Source organism: Cibotium barometz, chromosome 39, assembly GCF_041138505.1.
Source record: "Cibotium barometz isolate CiBa-2024 chromosome 39, ASM4113850v1, whole genome shotgun sequence".
Lineage (NCBI taxonomy): Eukaryota > Viridiplantae > Streptophyta > Polypodiopsida > Cyatheales > Cibotiaceae > Cibotium > Cibotium barometz.
Window position 1 is genome coordinate 22,254,642 of NC_141084.1, and position 24,137 is coordinate 22,278,778.

At 42.1% G+C, this 24,137-nt stretch overlaps 1 protein-coding gene across 1 annotated transcript; it reads left to right on the plus strand.

The window, feature by feature from the left end:
• Positions 1 to 846: 846 nt before the first annotated feature.
• LOC147615875 (protein NRT1/ PTR FAMILY 8.1-like) lies at positions 847 to 7,281 on the plus strand. Its single transcript, XM_086777993.1, has 5 exons — positions 847 to 1,113; positions 1,245 to 1,374; positions 1,649 to 1,866; positions 5,353 to 5,921; positions 6,124 to 7,281. The coding sequence occupies exons 1-5, from the start codon at positions 1,099 to 1,101 to the stop codon at positions 6,995 to 6,997; spliced, it is 1,806 nt and encodes a 601-aa protein (XP_086634119.1). The 5' UTR covers positions 847 to 1,098; the 3' UTR covers positions 6,998 to 7,281.
• The last annotated feature ends 16,856 nt before the right edge of the window (positions 7,282 to 24,137 follow it).

Consider the following 24,137-nt stretch of genomic DNA (forward strand, 5'->3'; position numbering starts at 1 on the left):
CTTTTACGTCACTTGAGTTCCTGCTACTATGAGAAGCTTTCATGTTTGATATAGGTTTAGAAAATTCCACTACATCTATAAATGAAGCGTCTAGACTTATAAAACAAGCTTTTATTTGCATCGTTGCTGAAGAACCCAATGCAGAAATAATCCTTTCTAAAAGTCAGGATGGTGGACTCCATCTATATTGTTATTTAAATGCTTAGGTACATGCACTTTGGTGGGTTTACTGTGTTTAATTGTGGTGGAGAAGCTAAAAATAACACTTCATGGTGTTTAATTGTGGAGAAGATAAAAATAGCATTGTACTTAACTAAACTGGTTGTAGCCTTCAATAAATGAAGATAAAAATAGCATTGTACTTAACTAAACTGGTTGTAGCCTTCAATAAATGAAAAAAATACTAAAAATAAGTACCTCTACCCTCACTCCTATAGAAGACAAATAACAACATTAAAAGCCTTGAATCCGTACACACGGGGGGCACCCTTGCGCTTCAAAATCGGCAGGTTTGGTGAAATATAGCTAGTTTTTTTTTGTATTTTAGTGTAATTTTTTACGGGCATTTTAAAATTTTGCAAGTATTTTACGACCAAGATGCTCGGAAATGGGCGTGACGCTCGTCCGAAAGCAACTCTGTGTGATGTAAAGCATAGTGCATCTAAAGGAGAGAGAGAGAGAGCAACGATGCACACACAATGAGGAGAAAAAAAAAATGAAAAAACACAAGAAGCAACAACCGTTAGATCTAGCAAACAGCAACCGTTAGATCTAGTGACAATTCCCAAAAAAGGGCTACACCGTATAGCAGGCCGGCGTGAGAAGCTTTGTCTTCATTTGGCGACGATGAAGCCAACGCTCTCACTTCGGCAGTCAAGGCTAAACAGTCCTCCAAGTGGAGACCCTTCCGCTACTCCGGAACTGGCCCCCATCTTGCACTCCAGCTATATATTAGTTCGTGTTTGATTAACTATCCTCGCGCTAATCATCGCAGAGTGTCAGCTATCTAATCCCATTGGGTTCATTAATCTGTTACCAGCTTCTCGTCTTCTCCTGCTTCTAGCTATCTGCTCCCAGCGCAACATTTTGCCACCTCCTATGGATAATACCGTGGTAAACTCAGTGCTACATTTTAATCTTAGCTTAATCTCAGTATGGATTTAGTATAAGTTGAGTTAGTTCTGCACAAATAAGGACACGTATTGAATGGTTTTAACTTAGCTTAAGATGGGTTAATTTTCCAGGATTACAATGATACACCACACGTGACAAGTAGGAAGAAGATTTATCCAGGGGACGTATCAGTTGATTTGAGAGGGCAGCCTGTCAACTTAACCAAAACTGGTGGCTATAAAGCAGCTACATGGATTCTAGGTCAGTAAAATCTTGCTTGCCCACTGGAAAATTTATCTAATTTGTGTAATTAGAGTTAAACAATTGTACTTAAGTCTTATCTGCTGCATGGTAAATGAGTATGTAGGTCTTGTAACCACTGTGATCACATGGGTTCTACTTTAATTACTCCCAGTGCCTTTCTTTATCTTTATAATAATGTGTATTGATGCATATTATCATGCACATTCTACAGCGATTTACAAATCAGTGGGCTCTGAAACATTAGCTTTAACCAAGAAAATTTTCTGTGCAGTAAATGAATTGGCTGAGCGAATCGCGTTCTTTGCGGTTGGTGCAAACTTGGGGACATATTTGGTGTTCAATTTCCATATCTTTCCTAATGATGCAGCCACATTGATCACAAACTGGGTTGCAACTGCTTATGTGCTTTGTGTGCTTGGAGGTTTCCTTGCTGATGCTTACTGGGGCCGCTTCTATACAATCTTAGTGTTCTCCGGCATCTACGTCGTGGTAAAGCCATGATCCCATGATCCTTGCATTTTCCACTTAAGTCACATGGTTTAACAATCAAGGTGGTTTTAGTCATGTAATGCATGCAAATTACATATAATACACAATGGGTAGGAGGGTTATTACATATTTGTAAAAACTTAAGCATATGCAGTAAATAAGGGTATACAATTTAGCTTTTGCATGCAAGAGCATATGCTATTCCTCCACAAACTTGGGATCATGCCAGATATTAACTCCAGTCTTACACATTGTTAAGTTAGTTATTTGAAGCCCCTCAAAGACATTGCTAGTGATCTGTGTGAGTGTGAGTGAGAGAGAGAGAGAGAGAGAGTGAGATTTCATTGTTGATTTTTTGGTGAGATAATGCACATCGTTGCTGGTATTGCCTGGGAAAGGAATTGACACTGCCTCATGCCTCGAGACCCATCCTTCTTCTCATCAGATTACGTGCCAGTGGGCATGTGTTTCTGCAAGGCTGCATGTGTGAGCACATGCATGTTGAAATTAGAGCAATGTGATGAGCTATGGTGGATCAAATACTAGAATCAATATCATTAACAAAGTGATTAGTAAATAATTAAGACGTGATTAATGAGTAATTAATAATTAACTTAATGTAAGCATGGATAATAAAAAATCAGCAAATTCTCATTAGGCCAATGCCTCAATTTATAGAGTTTACATCCAAGCATCTAATCCCACTGATTTCTCCTTGATTCACTCCACCTCTTTTGCTTGATTCTCTCCACCTCTCCCAGAATATCTCTACACTTCCCAGAATATCTCCACACTTCCTAAATCTTCTCATGCTACCCTTTATTCTCTCCCAGTAGATTCTTCTCACCTTTTCACAGGTTCTTTCACATTTACACATTCTCTTTTATAGCCTCTAACCAAGGGCTTGTTCCCGCACACACTCTATTCACTTGTATATTTCAACACCTCCCCTCAAGTGAATACTCCTAAAACACCTGGACCCTATACCAAGTTTTCCTCTTACTTGATAGTCCGCGACAACCAGTGTCTAGCACACCTCCCCTCAAGTTAACTTAGCACACCTGGACCCTGTACCAAGTTTCTTCTTACTTGATAGCCCACGACTAGTGCCTCAAGTCCCTAAACTCATAGTCCTTGACACACTCTCTCTCTCTATGTGTCCAAGGCTACTACAAGTGCCCACGACCTTGACTAAAGTGCTCACACATACATCTATCTACCACGTGGCCTACATCATCTCGGTGGCTCAGAGGTGGTTTTACTTTGTTGGGGCAGGTTACATTGGATTGTGGGGTCTCTCTCTCTCTCTCTCTCTCTCTCTCTCTCTCTCTCTCTCAGAGATTTTCACATGGCTCCTCACTCTTTGGAGCCTCACATCTTCTCTTGTCTTCAGTCTTCTTGTCGTGGCAGCTTCTCTCCACGCATCCATGTCTTCCTCTTCTTTCAGTCTTCTTGTGGGGTGGCAGCTTCTCTTCACGCGTCCATGTCTTCCTCTGGATCTTCTTCTCGGTGTGGATCCTCTTCTTGGAAAGAGATGTTCTTCTTCTTTCATGGCTGGGGCCATGAGCTTGTCCGTCCGGTCTTCTTGCTCCATGTGAGCAACATGTTTAAACATTTTGTTGACAGTTCTTTTGGGCTTTTGATGTTTATCTTGTGTCATTATGAAATGCAAACCCAAATCTATGCAGGAGGTCTTATCTCTTGCCTTATTCTGGACAAGGGCAGTGTCTGATCCCATTTTTACACTGATATAATGTGCCCAATACATAATGCATATAGCATTCATTCTTATGCACATTCCTAAATGCAACTCTGGCTATGAATAATCTTAAATTTGAGTGAGATTTACAGGCATTGACCAAGCGTTAAATGCAAAATGATGATTATTACCACAAATTTATCACAGCACAATTTTACCAGAAATTACATTAAATCAAGGGTAATCAATTTGTACGAAATGGTTGGAGTATCAAACCAACTCCGAATTACAATCTGAAGTTATAGGGATCTGTATCAGATACCTAATGGTTAATTTGAACCCTCAATTATACCAAAATATAGTGATTAATACTGATTAATCACACTGATTAGCAAATTAATCCTCTGTTTTGTGTGCAGAAAATATAGTATACGGGGAGCCCAAATCTGGGACCTTAGACTTTAAATGAGCTCAAATGCTTTCAAGACCATCAATAGCAATAAGTCTAGTAGAGGATTAAGCCAAGAAACACAAGATTTGACCAAATATTGAAAGCTTAATCTCTGTTTTACCAAAGTCACCTGCAGATTTGATTAAGAGCTTGGATCTCACTGTAGACTTGATCAAATTGAATTCTGACTTCACCAGCTTGTAGAGCATGCTTGAAAATCCCTGGAGCTATGAGGAATTAGACCAATTTGATTTGGAGTAGCTGGAATGTCAAATTTTCTTAGAAAAAACGCGCCTGCAAATCGAGCTGCCGTCGGCGTTCTGCGCTGAATTGGCTCAAATCCCTTGGGCTGTGTGTAGCCCCTTGAGTTTACTATGAGTACCTAAAAGGGCTTGGGTAATGGTTGAGTGTGCAAGGAGATAGAGCTCCTCCACCAACTGGGGGTACAGAGACTAGTTGAAACTCTAAAAGTGTGACCATAAATTCAATCTACACCATAGATTGCATTTACTTCAAATTTATGGTGATTGAAAATGAAAAACCTTTTTTTAACTCTTGAAATCTATTAAACAGTCTTGCTTTACAAAACCTAATTATTTATTTCTCTTACTCGCTGCTCCCCACTATTGCGCGCACATACACATACATGAGTATGTATGCATGCATACATACACACATACATACATACATACATACATAGGTATGCATTGTTGAAATATACAAGTGAATAGGGTATGTGCGGGAACAAGCTCTTGGTTAGAGGCTGTAAAAAAGAGAATGTGTAAATATGAAAGAACCTGTGAAAAGATGAGAAGAATCGACTGGGAGAGAATAAAGGGTAGCATGAGAAGATTTAGGAAGTGTGGAGATATTCTGGGAGAGGTGGAGAGAATCAAGCAAAAGAGGTGGAGTGAATCAAGGAGAAATCAATGGGATTAGATGCTTGGATGTAAACGCTATAAATTGAGACATTGGCCTAATAAGAATTTGCTGGTTTTTGATTATCCATGCTTACATTAAGCTATTTGTTAATTACTTACTAATCACATCTTAATTATTTATTAATCACTTTGTTAATGACGTTGATTCTAGTATTTGATCCACCATAGCTCATCACATTGCTCTAATTTCAACATGGTATCAGAGCCATGCCTATTATCTAGTTAATTAAGATTAGTAGATAATTAAAAAATAATCAAATTATAATATGTCCATGCATGTACATACGCATGTATTGTGTGTATATATGTCTTCGATTTCTGAGACAATGTTGGTACAATGGCTTTTTCAAACCTAGGCCGGCTTGGAATGCTCAACATGGGGTTTCTTTATGCAGGGAATGACTCTTATGACAGTTGGAGCCACAGTGGACTCATTGAGACCACCTCCATGTGACATTGTTCATGATCCTCTAAGATGCCTTCCTGCTACAAAGCACATGTCTGCCTTCCTGTACGCCGGTCTCTACATCATTGCTCTGGGCACAGGAGGCATCAAAGCCAACGTCTCGTCATTCGGAGCTGACCAGTTTGATGACAACATTGAGAAAGAGAAGGTATTGAAGTCCTCTTTCTTCAACTGGTTCTACTGGGCAATCAATTTGGGAGCCCTTTTTGCCATCACCATCCTTGTCTACATCCAGAACACAGTCGGGTTTGACTGGGGCTTTGGTATTCCTACAGTCATAGTTTTCCTCTCTATAGTATTTCTTCTTGCTGGGATGCCCACCTACCGACACAAGCTGGTCTCTGGTAGTGCTATCACTCGGTTTGCGCAAGTGTTGGTCGCAGCCATCCGGCAACGCACTGCAGTTGTTCCCGATGAGACAATGCTTTATGAGGTTGATGACAGAAAGTCTTCTGCAATCCAAGGAGTGAGAAAGCTCAGGCACACAGAGTATTTGAAGTGAGTCCTTGCATTTTTTCATAATTTCTGTCATGTGATACTTGTTGTTTAACCATCTAGATAAGAGGTTCTCCTCATTATTGTTGTTGTGCATTGCTCAACTGAATGTGCTGATAATTAATCTTGCATACAACACATCAAAGATAAGCACGTGCACACTTGCAGATTGTTTGACATGGATCGGTACATGCTATATGGGCAGATTCCTAGACAAAGCAGCAGTGGACACAGGTAACTATGTGCTGAAGGGGGTGCCAGTGAGCCCATGGAAGTTATGCACAGTGACACAAGTGGAGGAGTTCAAGAGTGTGATCCGCATTCTACCCATCTGGTTCTTCACAATCTTCCTCTCAACAACCTTCTTTCAGATAGCCTCCTTCTTCATACAACAAGGAAACACCATGGACAGGAAGCTAGGCAAGAACTTTGAGATCCCTGCAGCATCCCTCCCCATCTTTGGGACCATCAATTCACTCATCCTTTTACCTGTGTATGACTACTTGTTGGTGCCCATTATGAGAAGGGCGACGGGCCACAAGCGCGGGCTTACCTCACTTCAACGCATAGGATGCGGTCTCTTCATATCCATATTCAGCATGGTATCAGCTGCATTGGTGGAGAGGAAGAGGAGGTATGCAGCAGCTGAAAATGGGCTCTTAGGCCTGCCAAATGCCACTATACCCATCAGCATTTTCTGGCTTGTCCCCCAGTACTTCATCGCGGGCACGTCCGAGGTCTTCGCTTATGTGGGACAATTGGAATTCTTCTATGATGAGGTATCAGATGGCATGAGGAGTGTGAGCACTTCACTCTTCCTACTTAGCATTGGCATTGGCAACTGGATAAGTGTCATGATTGTTAACATCATTGAAGATGTCACTGGCAAAACCAATGGGTGGATCACAAACAACCTCAACCGAAGCAAGCTCGATCGCTTTTACTGGGTTTTGGCTGCCCTTAGTGTACTTAATCTTCTCGGGTTCATGCTTTGTGCTTCCTTCTACAAATACAAGAAGAGCAACCGCAGTGTTTTTGATGAGTCACAAGGCAACACCCCAATGCATGATCAATTGTAACAAAAAGCCCTGATATTCTTTACAGCAAGCTGAAGCCAAGGTCCAGATTATTGTACCCATTACAGCATTTTTGTACACCTTGATTTAAATGTCAAACAATGATTGATGTACAACACTAGGTTGTGATAAATATTGAACCGTCTCGTGTTATATTTTAGTTATAAAATCGGCATATAGTAGAGATTTCAAAAACAAAAACTGGATAGATTTAAGAGCTGTCCTTATTTTGATTGGCTGAAAGATATGTTTTTTTTTTCGAGCAATGTTAGTACCACCTATCACCATTCTAAACTCTAGCTACAGTTGTTTTTGTAACACATGTACCCCAATTTGTAAAGAACATTACTACTGAATTTTTACCAAGCTTTTAGCTTGTAACCAAGGTTGAAATTTGAAGGCCTATGGGTTTGATACTCCCCTTGTGCAAGCGATGGCATTAGTGTGTGTGAGTACAGTAGTTGTACTTTCAAATTCAAGTCAAGATCCAAAAATAAATAAATTTGAAGGCTTAACCTAACCTTCAATTTGAAGGCTATAAAGTAGACCTTTAAAATGCTCCTCCCCTTGCTCTACACATGTTGCAACCTCACACATTGCATTTTTTCAATGTGATGAGCGTCTTAACACCTAACATGTATTGTCCTAATCTACACTCTATACTCACATGGTTGGAATGGTCCATTTAGGATGCTACAATGTTGGCTTTGTCTTGACACTTTACAACTAGAGGTTAGATTATAATCTCGAAAAGATGTTGGCTATTGCCTCCATATTGGGAGGCCACATCGTTGTCTTCCTTCCTTGTCATTACATTGGCTTCTTCGGCTCTCTTCTTATGCCAACAGTCCTTTGTCATGTGACCAATTTTGCCATAATAGTGGCAAGTCATCTTTGTCCTTGGTCCTTCTCTAGTTCTTAATCTTGGTCCTCTCGAGAAGAATGTTTTCTTCTCACTTGATGTAGTTTAGGCTGCTTTCCCTCGAATCCGCTTCTCTTCTTGTCTGAGTATTTCTTCCACTCTTGCAATGGTTGGATCTTGGAGGTTCTTCAGGTAGCCATCAAGGGGCTATACCACTCTAGTGTCATGCTTTTCAACAATATGGCAACAACATTTGACAAGAATCCTGCCACACAAAGGGACATCATTGAAGGCCAATTTCTTCAAATGATGAATGTTGCTTCAATGAATCAAATGAGGAACTGAGAATCACCAACTTGTTCTGATGATTAAGTCTATGTTACTTGGGATCCTTTCCTCTCTTCTCTCCTATTATTAACATCTCTTAATATCCCCACTAACAAAAATCACATGTAACCTTGCTTATGATTGCCAAAAATAAAGTGAACCCAAAAAAAAAGACACAAAAATATAAAAAATGCAATCATTCGCAAAAAACCCCACTCTCTTAGGAATTCCCAAACCACTCACCTTTTCATTTACTAACTAGCTTTTCTTATTCCTTCTAGAGGGACAAAGACCATTGAGCATCAATCAACTTCAAAGCCATCGACAAAGCTTCTGCATTCTCCCCAAATAAAGGTCTTCAACGCGATCACAAAGGACACAATCGCCATCAGGAAGGGGAGGATGTTAACCCAATTTTAGGGTTAACAAGATTTACCGCCATTATCTTACATCAAGGAGCCATGATAGATACACCAAAGGGTCATACATTCAAGATATGAAGCAAGGGTATCCAAAGCTACAACTTGGATGGACGCCCGTAATTGTGTGACCGAGTATTTATGGCGATTCTTGCTTCAAGAGTGTGTGGTAGCAAGTTAGGATGAAGTCCTAAGTGATGTACTTCATGGATATATTATAAGAGTAGTCATTGTAATATCATTACGCCTCTTATGAGCCTAAAGTGCCCGATCGGCCACAGTTTGAGTGTGAACACTTATGGCCATGTATATAAGTGAATATCTCTCATAATACAACATACTCTCCCATTATGTAATTGAGTCTTGCTCTTGCTAATCTCTCTTCCTAATGCATGCTAGTGATTGTGTGTGAGTGAAGTGAGGTGAGAGGAGGGATGATTACCCGTAGTGCAATGCGGCGGTGTGACAACGCTCGGAGGAGGCGCGGTGGAATTGCATCTCAACGAGTTGTAGAGCTTGGACCTCAAGGGTTATGAGCTCGGCCATTGGAAAGATCCTCACGACAATTGCGGCTCACCAGGTAATCTCTTGTTGGATGTGTTTTAAGGGGGGTTAGGGTTAGCCATAACATCTCCCTTACAGGATTGAATAAGCCTAACCTCTATTAGTCGTATCCTCACATCTTTACACAATCGAGGTGTTAACGAGTAGGAAATTTTTATTTTGTTAGACTTAGTAGACTATCTTAAGGGTTCCCCTTTTTAGGTCAGACTTAGTAGACTACCTTAAGGGTTCCCCTTTTTAGGTTGGGGGACCTTACACCTCCAATTACAAGTCACATGCTAAGACATTTACTCTCTCAATGCATAATTCCTACTTACCTCCATTAGACCCTCCGTTAGGCCTATCATATTCCACAAATAAGGTGGCCTTGTAGATGATATGGGGAAGATTGTATATAGTTAGCATGAAGTTGTTTGTGTTCACGTCCAAGTGTGGGGGAAATGTTAATACCTAAATCATCCATTATTTTCAACAATTGTCATTAAAATACAATTTCATTTCCCCCCATTTAGCAACCTAAACATACCTTTCATATCACATATTTTACATACACTTTACCATCCATTGTTCTTAATTTTTTAATTATTTTAAGTAATTCCAAAATATTTTTTCCATTAAATCCTTTTTCAAACATCATTTTATTTATATTTCCATTCATCCTACTCCATTTCTAGTCATTTCCTAAAGATTCACAATGTTCTCTACATTTTTGTGTTTTTACGTTATAATTCCCACATTGTTTTAAGACCATTCAAAGAAATGTCTTCTCAATCCTAAAACACTTCCTCACACTTAGATGGATGATTATTCCAACCAGTGATACAAATTTCATTAATTTATCCCCTAGGCCTAAAGTTTAATGTAGTGACACTAGGAATGAGACATGAAGAGCCACTCTTTAATGTGACACTAAGAATATGAAACATGAAGGGACACCCCTTAACATGAAATGGAGACTTCTTTTTATTAGTGGAAAGGACACACATAGTGGAAAGGACACACGTAGCATAGAGTATGTGAGAAAGTACTCATGATTAAATCCTTATAAGAGTGTATGTGTGTGTGTGTGATGAAAGTGTATGTGTGTGTGTGCGCGCGCGCGCGCACGCGAGAGAGAGAGAGAGAGAGAGAGAGAGAGAGAGAGAGAGAGAGAGAGAGAGAGAGAGAGGGTACTCTGAGCTACACCTTTGGTTTGGAGTAATTCGTGAGGGAAAGCTTGTACATCACATGGCGGCCATGTGGCCATTTGTAATGTAATTTTTGGTAATATATCTTCTATTATGAAAAGAGAGAGAGAGAGAGAAGAGAGTAATTTGTATGAAAAGTTAAAAATTTGTATCGTAGAACTTATCCTTTTTAAGTAAAAGGCTTTATTTTATTTGGAGGGGACAAGATTTGAAAAAAAAAAGATATTTATTATGTATCCTCAACATAACAAGGAAAATCTCACATCTTTCATTTATGAAGGATTAGTTCTAAGAAAATTTCGCATCTTCCATTAGGAAGGATGAAGGATTGGTTTTTTAAAGATACTCTTTCAATGTGTCATTCTTATGTATCTTTTAATTTTTAATTTTACTAGGAATTAGTTTAAGTTTTTTTAAAGGCCCTGCACTATTTCTATGTGTCCCTAGACTCCAAGTCTCCTCCAGGTTAACGAGTCTTCATGTTAATCCCTTCCTTTCAATGGTAACATATTTTTAAAATTGAAATGCCACCTCTAAAACTTCCTTTCCAAAGTAAGGCTAATCATTATTTTGTAAATTTGATAAGGAATTTTTAAAAGAGTCAAGAATGATCACTTATCACACATGATTCTACTAAAGAAAAGCTAAGATAAGTCATGTGGCGTTGAGTGGCTTTGCTATAATTTTCTCTATTTTTTTAAAACGGATGTTGAGAGTGTGTTTTGCCTTATGTAGGTTTATGATAGGCAAAGTTGGGGATAGTGAGATGGCATGCTCTTTATATGAAGAAAGAATCATAGGTTAAAAATGTATTGAAGAATTTATTTGCATGGGTGGAGAGAGCATTTTACCTTTATAGTGTAGAGAGTACCATAGCTTAGGGAAGGTCTCAAATGATTATTCTTTTAACTATTTGTAGATTGGGGTATAAATGTAAAAGATTAAGGGAATGTGTTAAAGATGGTATGTTAATGTGTACTTACACCTCAAATATAGGTGGTCCATATGGAGTCTATATGCATGCATGGATAATGAATATGTTAGGACTTTTTTTTCTCGTAATAGAAGATATATTACCAAAATTACTTTACAAATGGCCACATGGCCGCCACATTGAGGGAAAATGTGGCATGCATGCATGATGGTGTCACGTGTCACATGCTCGGGTTTACGAAAAGTGTGGCATTAGTCATCCTTTGAGGGAAGAGTAGGGTGCGGGAAAGGGGGGGCTCTGAAGCTCGAACACGATGCGATTTTGTGCAAAAGAGGGTGCACGAAGGTGGTTGTGCCATACACCCTTAGTTGTGCGTGGCATGTTTGAGGTGATTCGACCATGCAATCTCATGAGAGGGGCTTATACAACACCCCACAAAAAGGAAAGGTTGGGCTATGGTAATTCCCTTGCAACACCCCCCACAAAAAGGAAAGGTTGGGCTATGGTAATTCCCTTGCAAGTGGCCTCAACGGTGCAGGTCAGGCTGATGGTGGAAAACATGCCTCACACCATGGCAAGCAAGACTGAGAAGATAAGGTGAGTATTATTGCTTGGGTTTATGTACACTACGTGACCAGACTTAGGGGTGACGGGGGGCTCATGGGACATCGTTATGCAACAGGTCCCAGAGCACATATTTACAAAGGAGAAGGGTGACCCTAGCAAGAAGGCGAGCATGAAGACTGCAACAATGAAGGACCCACCTGACTTCGTAAGTATTGTGTGCTCCTCGAGAGGACCCTGGTTTAGGTGGCTACCCAGGCTTGATGGCCATTCATTGTGCTACAAGTGGAGAAGGGTGAAATAGCCTGAACGAGGGGGAAATTGGCAAAAGGGGCTTGCAAAATAGAACCCATGTCACGATGATGTAAGGCTTGCAAAAAAGGGATGGAAAAATGAAGTTCTATGCAAGTTAGAGGTACTTGCCTAGGTTTACGTTTGATGGTTTAGGGTTACTATGGAGGGATTTCATCTTGGTTGTTTGTGCTGTAGGATGTTGTAGGACCAAAAATAGGTCAACACAAAGTTCATGTTCATGCCCAAGTTTACAATGGTGGTTGGGTTATTGTGCCTAGGAAATTTTATATTGGTTGTTTGTGCTGTAGGTTTAAGAAAGGCAAATGAAGTAGAAGCCTTCAAAAGGGGGAGAAAAAAAAGAAGTCCTTTAGCGCAAGGTCATGTCTTTGCTTGGGTTTGGGGTTTCTACCTCGGTTTACGTTGTTGGCTGGGTTTTTCTTGGAAGCAACACGATTGCAATGCTTGCTTTTCTTCCTGGGGTTGCATTTGACGATTTTTTTATATACTGCAAGTGGTTGAAGTGAAGGCCATGAAGAAGCATACAAAAGCACAACACATAGTAGGAGGCCGATGTCCAAAATAGAGAGGAAAGTGTCGTGGAAGGTCATGTCGCACACAAAGAAGGTACTATATTCTTTGCTTGGGATTATCTTAGTTGAACCACTAATTTATCTTTTAATTTCAAGGGTTTACATTGCAACCTTATATAGAGCTCTTCCTCAATGGAAAACCGTATAGGCAATGTCGTGCCACCCCACAATGTCCGTAGAGAAACACATGCATGAATAAATACACAAGAATGATTGATCATTTGAAGCGTGTGCATGGCTTGCATGTTGACATTCGATGCAAGAGTGGGGGTACTTCCATGGGATCAAGGCTTGGGAAAGTGCCATTGAGGGACCAAGGACAGCCACTTGAGTTGTTTAAAGATGTGGACCAAAAATGTATGCATAATGTGTGGAGGTGAGGGCTTGTGCTAGGGCGTTGGAGTCATGGGAAGGAACAACGTGTCATGACGTGACCAAAATTTGTCAAAGTCTTCATCAAAAGGCATATGTAAAAGTATATGGAGGACCACGAGTTCAAGCCATGAGACAAAAGCGTATAAGGGAGGGGTTTGATGCCCATGTGAGTACATGGAGTCTTGGTCTTGAGTTTTTGGTCTACTTTGTTTTGTATGTGCTTTGTGAGTAACTTCTTGTTGAAAAGTGGAAGGAATATGTTGATGATGAAAGCTCTGAGGTATGAGTGTTAGACTTGATTTTGATGTGTTGTCACTACCTGGGTTTATATGCATGTCCACGGTGAAAATGCTCCAAACCGGTTTTCATGCAGGAAGAAGTAACTGATGAGGATGATTGATGATGGGAAGGACGAGGGTGACAATGAGAGTGACGATGAGGGAAAGGAAAGTGAGGATGGGGAGAAGGAGGGGAGTGAGGATGAGGGTGACAAATGAGAGTGACGATAAGGGAGGAGGAGGAAAGTGAGGATGGGGAGAAGGAGGGGAGTGAGGATGAGGGTGACAAATGAGAGTGACAATGAGGGAGAAGGAGGAAAGTGAGGATGGGGAGAAGGAGGGGAGTGAGGATGAGGGTGACAAATGAGAGTGACGATAAAGGAAAGGAGGAAAGTGATGATGGGGAGGAGGGGAGTGAGGATGAGGGTGACGACGAGGGCAAGGAGGAAATTGATGATGGGGAGAAAGAGGGGAGTGTGGATGTAAACAGCTTGTTGGGGGTTAAGGCTAGCACTAAGGCTATGAACTTGTTTTCTTTATCCATGATGAATACATTGCAAACGACCTCTTTAGAAAAAGTTTGATTCGTCAACTCATTGTGGTTTGTCATGTTGACTTGATCACATGCAAGAAAGAAGATGAAAGTACACAATCTCAGCATGCTAGGGGGACTTGATTTCATGTCTTAGATGTTTGTCTTCTTACCAGTTTTGATCCGGTAAGGGCACCTTTCTTCAAACTTGTACTATCTTTATATACTTTGTGTCACTTCTTCTCATGGTAAAAAATAAGGAATATATCCTATGGTCAAAGTAGAGATGGGTTAGCAAACCTTTCTTTTATAGGTAGAGTTTATAGGAAACTTTGGTGAATGTTTGAAAATTTTCAACATATATGCTCACTTTTAGTGTAAATTTGGCTATTTTTCCTCTAAATTTACCCAAAAATGCTACCTTGGGCTAACATATATTAAAAAAGTCACCAATTTTTTTGGTCTAAAATAGCCCAAGACTTTTGGAAAGCCCTTGAAAATTAGCCTTTGGGCTAAACTTTGCCCCTAATTTTTTCTTTGCTTGTTCTAACCGCTGCAGAAAGTCAACACCATCATGCTTCTCTCGGGAGAGAAGATGGTTTTCGATCCCCTCTATGTGGCTGAGGTATTTAAGCTACCAGTGGAAGGTGAGGGCGAGATCAAGCAGATGAAGAAGACCTTGTAAAGGAATTCGACCCTCTGGAAGGCAAGGCCAAGGAATTCAAGCTCACAGGAACGATAAACGAGGATCGACAGAAACGTATGTGCTTTGTGGTGAAGATGATCAATCTTACCCATAAGCCATACTTCATGTCAAGAAAGTCATATGGATTGGTGAAAGTAGCAGAACCAGGAACAAAGGTGGCTTGGGTGGAGGTCCTATATAATAACATCAAGGACCAAATTGGTAAGGTCAGTTGCCCGAACACCAAGACGAAGATTGGCCCATATATAATAGCATTATGTAAAGCATAGGCAGGATCTTGGCAAGAGGAGAAGAGAAATAAGAAGGAGGCATGCCACAAAAAGGACATAGAGCCTAAGGAAGAATCTACTGCAAAGCCCCAGGAAGACAAGAGTTTAGGACAAACACACTCCGAAAAGAAGCAAGCATTTGAGTCTGGAGAAAAGAAGAAGGGGAAGAAAGGAAAGATGGGAGAAGAGGAAAAGAGCAGCAAACAACTCAAGGATGGACTTTGCCAACATCGGGAAGTCCATCCTCCAGAAGCTCGAGAAATAGCAAAACAGGAAGCCCCTTCAATGTAGTGCCTACAGACAGTAGGAAACTGTCACCACATAACACCTACACTTCGGACAAGAACAGAAGGGGATTGTGATCACAGAACCCATCCACCTTGAGCAACTACAAGCCGAGCCCTCTAAACCCTGCCCTGTATTTTTTCTGGAAACCATTGAAGGAGCATTGAAGCAGGCTGGGTACAGGGGAGTCTTAACTACCTAAAGGTGTATGATGGATGGAGCGAAGGAGATAACCATGCTACAGGCAAAGATCAGGGAAAAGGAGGCCACCATCTAAGAACTGAGAAGTCAATAGGAACCACTCCAGGAGGAGCTAAGAAGAAGAAGAAGCGTGGAGGTAGGCCGTATGGAGGAGATGTAAAGGTAGATAACAAGGCTCCAAAAGGCAAATGAAAGAATAAGAGAAGAAATGGCAATGATGAGAGAAGCCCTAGCCCGGACATAATATACAAACAGGCAACTACAAGACGAGGTGGACAGGGCCATTGTTTATAAGCCAAGCAAGGGCTGAAGGCTAGATCAACGTGATTAGAGAAGAGCACTCAAAAATTATAAGACAAGTACAGGCTAGGGAGAACAAGGACAAAGTGGAGTTGGTCAAGGCGGAAGCCCGGCTGGGCAATTCTGGATGCCAAAGAATTCCCAGAAGTCTAAAGCTGGAGGCAGAAAAAATGGAGCAATGGGAAAGCCATGCAATAGAGGACCTAAAGGAGGTATGGGGAGAATACTTGAGGAAGTTGACAGTGGCAATGCAAGCCCCCACACCACCTACTTGCGGGCAAATAGCTCCCCTCCAAACTCTGCAGTTTTTCCAGCACTTCTGTCATGGTCTTTTTCTTCCTGAATCTTTTTAAGAATGCCTTATTTAAGTCTTCAAATGTCTGGAAGTGTAATAAACCATACTGTGCATACTAGTTGGTCGCCTTGCCACCTAAGGTTGTCACGAAGTACTCTGTCTTTTGCAGCACAATGGGGCGGCTGGGGTGGCTAGGAATGTGGTTTTTAATGCGAAGATGTGGGCATCTGGATCCTCCTCACTCTTGCCCTTCAATTTTGGATACTTGAGAGACATCCTTCCCACAAACTGCAAGTTCTTCTTCTTGTTGAGCCTCTTGCCTCTTGTTTTGTGGCTCATGACGGTCTCCTTCCTGATTTCTCAAGGGTTCTTAAATCTATCGTTCTGACTTGTGTGGAATCTCTTCTACGAGTCTTCTTGGGCAGTGCAGTTGTCCTTCTACAGCTTCATCATGTCTGCGACGGTACCGCATTGCCCTGGTTGTCCATGTATTCCCCATTGTACTCTTATGACTCTCTAACAAAATTCCTGACACTAGTTAGTGTGCGCTTCCTTTTTGGACTTCTTCCCACTAGCTTACTCTACTGACTATTTGTGTAGGAGTTACCTAGGACTGGCCTTATCTTTCTACTCCCCTACCTCGCGTAGCAGTCCCCAACAGGATCACCAAAAGTGTCAGTGTCTAGTCTAGACCCAGCACTTGGGTGGTTTTAAACCACCTAGTTGGCTCCGGATGAGCATCGACTAATGCAACTGTGCCCAATGTGATAAGCTAACGCTAGATTGTTGCACCGCCGTTCTTCCTAAGCTGAGGGAGCTGGTCATGATGTTACTGAGGTCAGTTCCTAAGAGAGACGTGATCCCTGACATGACTCCATATCGTGATTCCAAATAGGAGTCATGTCTCTGAAAAGATGCAGGGGGGAAGAGAGCTTGAGCTCTTGCAAGCACACACACACACTCACAAAACCCTAATAGAGAACACACAAGGTGAGAGGCTGAAAATCTTCTTCTTCTCTGCTCAACACTCAACACACCATATACAAGATAAGAGTACACACAATATGAAAGGTACTCAACCAAGTACATACACGGGTTCTCTATAGTGTGAACCCGACTAAATGAGCTGGCGCTATAACTATGCCAGTCTCTAGAATGGCTGTCACACAGCCTGTCATCCCACTGGCCGCATATCACCCAAGATCTCACCAACCATGCCAGTGGTGTAAGTGTGGGGCCTATCCCCCAGGCGGGTCATCAGTGTCCACCGCCTCACTAGAGCTCGATATCTCAACACTCCCCCTCGAGCTCAACTCCATCTCATGTACACCAAGCGAAGCCCTGAATCTGCGGAGCTTCTCTGTACCCAATGCTTTGGTGAAGATGTCAGCTACTTGATCCTCTGTGCTGACATAAACAAGGTCAAGGTCTCCTGCCAAGACCTTCTCTCTGACGAAATGGTAGTGGACCTCTATGTGCTTCGTACGAGCATGAAAGACTGGGTTCCTGGCCAACTGTATACTGCTAATGTTGTCACAGAAAATGACAACTTGTCTATCCACTGATAGACCCAAATCTGCAAGTAGCTTTCTCAACCAAGCTACCTCACATGCTGCCATAGCAGCTCCTCTGTACTCGACCTCTGTACTCGATAGAGCAACCGTAGGCTGCTTCTTGCTGCTCCAAGTCACAGCAGCACTCCCCAAAGAAAACATGAATCCACTGGTAGATCTTCTGTCTGAGATACTACCAGCCCAATCTGCATCTGTGTACCCATGTACACATATCTCTGTCCCAGTCTCATAGAATAGTCCACAATGCAAAGTAGACTTCACATACCTCAGTATGCGTCTCACTGCATCCAAATGTGGTTTCCGTGGAACCTGCATAAACTGACTCACCAACCCAACAGCATAACTCAAATCTGGTCTGGTGATCGTCATGTAGATCAAACTTCCTACTATGCTCCTGTACATAGTAGGATCCTCCAAGATCTCTCCTGAATCTGCACTCAACTTGCCATTCTGATCCAATGGCACAGAAATAGGCTTACAGCCTGTCATACCATACTTGGACAACATGTCCAAGCCATACTGTCTCTACAGTAATCCAATACCATGTGGTGACCTAATCACCTCAATGCCCAAGAAATATCTGAGCTCCCCCAGATCCTTCATCTCGAACTTCTGTCCAAGCAAGATCTTTACATCAAAGATCTCTGCATCATGGTCCCCCGTAATGATTAAGTCATCTACATAGATGACAACAAGCACAACCCCTCTATCACCATGTCTCACATACAATGAGAAATCTGCATTGGCTACATGAAAGCCAATAGTGACAAGATATTCAGAAATCTTGTCAGACCATGCTCTTGGTGCTTGCTTTAAGCCATACAAGGCTTTCTTCAACCTGCAAACATGCTCGGGGTGACCCACATCCTCATAACCAGGTGGCTGCAACATATACACTTCTTCTTGCAAATCCCCATGCAAGAATGCATTCTTTACATCCATCTGATGTAAAGACCATTGCTTTGACGCAACCACTGCTATCACAACTCTCACCGTTGCCATCTTGGCAACTGGGCTGAAAGTTTCCTCATAATCAATCCCATATGTTTGCGCATATCCTTTGGCTACCAATCTAGCCTTGTACCTGTTTATGCTTCCATCACTGTTATGTTTAACTTTGTACACCCACTTTTGCAGCCAATGGCTTTCTTGCCTTCAGGCAATTGCACTAAATCCCAAGTTTCATTTCCATATAGTGCATCCATCTCCTCATCCATAGCTTTCTCCCAACACACATTTCCAACAGCCTCATCAATGCATGTGGGCTCTACAACCTGCACAACTTTTGCCATATATGCATAATGATGTGCCGCATAACCATCACATGTAAATCTCTGCACAGGATTCTTCACTCTCCCTGATCTTCGCAGCTTTTCATTCATGGCCTCCATAGCCTTCTTTACACCAGGTGTTCTCATAGCTGGGATCCCAAGCTCCTCATCAAGGCTCATATCTGAGCCACTAGACTCTCCATCAACATGAGAATGCCCTGCAGAAATGTCAGACATACCAAGGGGCTCAACCACTTTCTCTTTTCCTTTACGTGATGTACTAATCACATTTGCAGGGCTGGTATTATGACGCAGCCTACCACTCCATGGTCTATCAATAGACCCACTAGATGAGGACTCTCCTGGTCCACTCAAAGACTGTGATTGTTGACCTGCATTTTGTGCAACCACACTTCCACTCACATCAGCCCCAATAGCTTCTTTTTCAGCAGCATACCAACTGCTCATCTCATCAAAGACAACATCCCTACTTACCCTCAACTCACGTGTAGCAGGGTTATAACACCTGTATCCCTTTTGCTCAAGGGAATATCCAATAAACACACATTTTTCAGCTTTCGGATCCAGCTTAGTTCTCAGCTCATCTGGCACATGCACATATGCAATGCATCCAAAAACTTTCAGATGAGACAAATCTGGTTTTCTGTCAGTAAACTTCTCCTCTGGAGTTACATCATGTATGGCTGCAGTTGGAGTCCTGTTCATGATGTATACTGCTATAGAAACAGCCTCAGCCCAATAGCAATGCGGCATATTCTTCTCTTCCATCAATGCTCGCGCAATCTCAGCAATGTGCCTGTTTTTCCGCTCAGCAACTCCATTTTGCTGCGAAGTGTATCTGCATGTGAACTGTCTCCGAATACCATTCTTCTTCAAAAATTCAGAGAACTCATTGGAGAAGTATTCTCCCCCTCCATCTGACCTTAGGCACTTGACATATTTTCCTGTTTGCTTTTCAACCAAAACTCTGAAATTCTTAAAGTGAGTGAACACCTCACTCTTCTCCTTCATGAAATATACCCACACTTTCCTTGTGTGGTCATCAATGAAAGTGACATAGTACCTGCAGCCTCCCATAGACACGGTCTTCGTAGGACCCCATACATCTGAATGCACAACATCTAGTGCATTTCTGCTCACATATCTGTTACGTGGAAACACATGCTTTGTTTGCTTCCCAAATTGGCATGCTTCACAGATTTTATGCATACCTTCCACTTTAAATTTTGGCAGCCCTGTCACATTTCCTTTTGTTTGCATAGACTTCAATCTCTGCACATTTACATGTCTAATTCTTTTATGCCATATGTCTGTGTCTGCAACAACTCCTGAACCATTTGCAAACATCGCAGCACTCATTTCAGGCATGTCTACATCCAACGTAAACATTCTGCCCACTCTGTTGCGTTTTGCAACCAACTTGCAGTTGTCTTTGAAGTCTTCGACATAATATCCATCAGGGTTAAACCAAACCTGCAAACCCTGCTCAATCATCTGGCCAACTGAAACCAGATTCTTTGTTATGTTGGGTACATGAAGTACATCTGCAAGGTACTTCAATTTGCCATCCTGCATAGACAATGGCACATCTCCAACGTGGGCAATTGGATGAGCAGTGTCATCCCCTGTTTCCACAAAACCTGGTCTTTCCGGGTTTTTTATCTCCTTGAACCACTCCCCATGACTCGTCATGTGGTTCGAAGCGCCTGAATCCACATACCATACATTATCTTTTTGTGCTGCATCAACATTTTCAGACATGGCATTCACGACATGCTGCATAACAAACAACCTCTCATTATCCTCATTATTTCTGCTTGAGGATGCATAGTTATTTTGCTGCACTTTCCCATTTTGCATGTCAGCTTGCTTTTTATAACATTCTGCCTGCACATGTCCAGGCTTACCACAATAATAGCATTCACGTGCATCATTGTATTGCCTTTGCCAATTTCCACGGCCTCTTTGACTCCCCCTGCCTCTGAATTTGCCTCTTCCACCTGCGTGTTGTTGTTGTTGTTGATTCTGGGACTGTTGTTATTGCTGCTGCTGCTGGCCGTAATTCTGATTACCTGTTCGGCCACCTCCTTGACCGCGTCCACGACCTCCTCTACCTCGTCCTCTTCCTGAACTCGTGTAGAAGGCCTGTTGCTCTGAACTGTTTTTGCTTTGTGAAGACTGTTGGTCTTCACCCAAGCTCTTCTCTTCGATAATCAGCATAGACACCAAATCTGTAAAGTTGGGAATGTTTTCCCGAGTCTGAATAGACGTCTTAAACGCCTTGTATTGTGGCCCGAGACCACGTAAACAGACTTCCACCTTGTCATCATCATCTACTCTCACACCAATAGATGCAAGGGATTCCACAATACCCTTTATCTTCAGCGCATAGTCATTCACAGACATGCTCTTTTTCTCCACAGTATGAAGTTCATTCTTCAACTGTATCTTACGTGCCTTGGTATTTGTTTCATAAAGCTTTACCAAGGTGTCCCACGCCTCCTTGGGAGACTTGGCATCCTGAATGTGCCCAATCATGGTGTCCTGTATACTAATGGATAGCCAATACATAACCTTCCTGGCTCCTTGGTTCCAATCTTTAAACTCTTTCACATCTGCAGCAGTCGGATTTATATCCGGTATCTCCGGTGCCTCTTCATGCTCACCTTCTATGTAGTCCCAATAGCCTTTTCCCATCAGGAAATTCGTCAACCTGAACCTCCAAGCATGGAAGTTATTCTTATCAAGCTTCTCAGCCACAATCTGAGTTATCCCATCATTTGACATCTTGCCAAACACACAATTTTACCAGAAACTGCACTCTGGTTTTTCTGCACAACTGCTGTATTTTCTGCACAGTGGTACTGTAGTACTCTCAAATGTCACAACCAGTGACTTCAATGCACATACATACACCCAATGGCAACTGTAGACCTCTTTGCAGCACCCACAGTATCTGCACAGTCAATCTGTCTTCCTGCAGTTCTTAAAACAGAGTTCTGCAGAGAATCGATGACTTACCCGCAGTACTCGAAATCGCCTGTATAGTTGCCCTATAGCTTTACTCCCGCGAAGAAAGCTCCTCAATCAGAGATCGTTTGTCGGTGCCTCCCGTAGAGCTCCCGACAAGGGTGTAGTCACCAACACAATAGGGAAGAGTAGTTGCAGCTCTTACCCTCGTACCGCTTCCTGTGGTTCTCTTGCTTGCAGCTCAGCCCTTAGCACGAACCAGGCTCTGATACCATGAAAAGATGCAGGGGGGAAGAGAGCTTGAGCTCTTGCAAGCACACACACACACTCACAAAACCCTAATAGAGAACACACAAGGTGAGAGGCTGAAAATCTTCTTCTTCTCTGCTCAACACTCAACACACCATATACAAGATAAGAGTACACACAATATGAAAGGTACTCAACCAAATACATACACGGGTTCTCTATAGTGTGAACCCGACTAAATGAGCTGGCGCTATAACTATGCCAGTCTCTAGAATGGCTGTCACACAGCCTGTCATCCCACTGGCCGCATATCACCCAAGATCTCACCAACCATGCCAGTGGTGTAAGTGTGGGGCCTATCCCCCAGGCGGGTCATCAGTGTCCACCGCCTCACTAGAGCTCGATATCTCAACAGTCTCGACATGGATGACTCTATATCCAGATTTCTGATAGAAGACCTATCCAGACAGGAAGGTACTTAAACAGACTAGGAATCACTTAGATAGTATAGAAGGGAGAATTGCATCAACACATCTCTGTATTCCTTCTCAGAATGCTAAGCTCATTCGTGTAGGCACAATTAGTGGATACCCTCTATCCTCTTTCCTATCCTGTATATCTGGATAGTTCCCCTTACTTTCTTTACATCCACCCAAGTACTACCTGTTGGCAAGAACAATTACAAGGTTGCTACAAGAAAGAAGATTCCATTCCAGAGTTGTTGCCCAAAGAATATGTTTGGGCGGCAGCCAACAGGCTGCATGGCCACCAACAATCCTGCCTTTGCATCCAATTAGGGCCTATCTCCAATGAATGTGGTCAATCACTCCACATTGTCTTAACACGTTGCTTGCCCTTTTCTAGATGGAGTGCACTGCTCTACATTCCCATACTGCATGATACATTGAATCTTTTTTGCTTCTGCACATAGGGAACCAAGGGTTGCCATCTCCCCATCTTGCAGTGACTTCCCTTACTGGAAGCTTCAGGTGAAGCACTCTCCTAAGCATTAAATTCAGTCTTCCAAGCCCTAAAGATTTCCACACCTTGGCTGACCTCTTCCTGCAATACTGTGGTGTTAGATGAACACCTTGTTTATTCCAACCTCTAGCTAGCTTCTCAATCCACTTGTCAGTTTTAACTACAGTTTTAATCTTCTTATCAAGCCTTATTTCCTAAACCTTCCACTCTCTGATATATTACTCCAAAGACAGAAACCTAGCAGAAGGCCAAGAGTCTTTGATCTTGCTGATCAAGTCTAACATAAATAGTTGCCCATCCCTGTTCAGTCTGTGCCAGTTGTTAGCTGGTATTTCCCACTGTTGGGCATTACTACTCCACAAGACTTTAAAAATCTTCAACCCTTTGTTGTGGAACCTCCTAGCAAGCTTTTGTTCTTGAGTACTGCTGGAACTCCATCCATAAAAGCATCCTTACACAGCCAACTACTCCACAATAAAGATGACTCTCCTCTTGCAGAGCCATTCTACTCAGCATTTGATAGAGTCTCCTTCCAGCTCTAAACCATCCTCTGAATGTGCTCAGAGCCTTTGATTTTGATGCTTCTTGGAAAGATCAATTTGTCCATCCAGTGGGTTTCAGTCCCTAAGACATCAACTTTACCTAGCTTATTCCTTGTAATGATTGCCCATGGCCAATCTGACTTCACTCTTGTTCTCCATTTGGCTAGCAATTCACTTGCCTGCTTGATTATATCTAGGATTCCCCAACCCCCATCCCCTTTTTGGAACACACCTGTTCCCATGAGACAAAATTCCATGTTTTGGTGTCTGCAAAAGACCACAAAAATTCCGTGAATCTTTTGCATAACCTGCCCCAGTCAGCCTTTGAAAACTTCACCAATGTAGCAACATATACTGGTAAGGCCAATAGGATGACTGCTACTATTCTTCCTACTAAGCTTAATCTCAACCGTGCTCTAGCTTTCACCTTCTGGACAATCCTTTGATGTAGCCATTCAAAACATTGGTGTGCTGTAAGTCCCAAATCAATTGGGTACCCAAGGTACTTGATAACCTTGCTAGGTGCAATATCTCTTAACTGAAATTCCTCAAG

Coding starts and splice junctions, on each gene's coding strand:
- LOC147615875 (XM_086777993.1), top strand. Junction 1,375..1,648: donor AGCAGCTACATGGATTCTAG/GTCAGTAAAATC, acceptor TTTTCTGTGCAG/TAAATGAATTGGCTGAGCGA. Junction 5,922..6,123: donor AGGCACACAGAGTATTTGAA/GTGAGTCCTTGC, acceptor CTATATGGGCAG/ATTCCTAGACAAAGCAGCAG.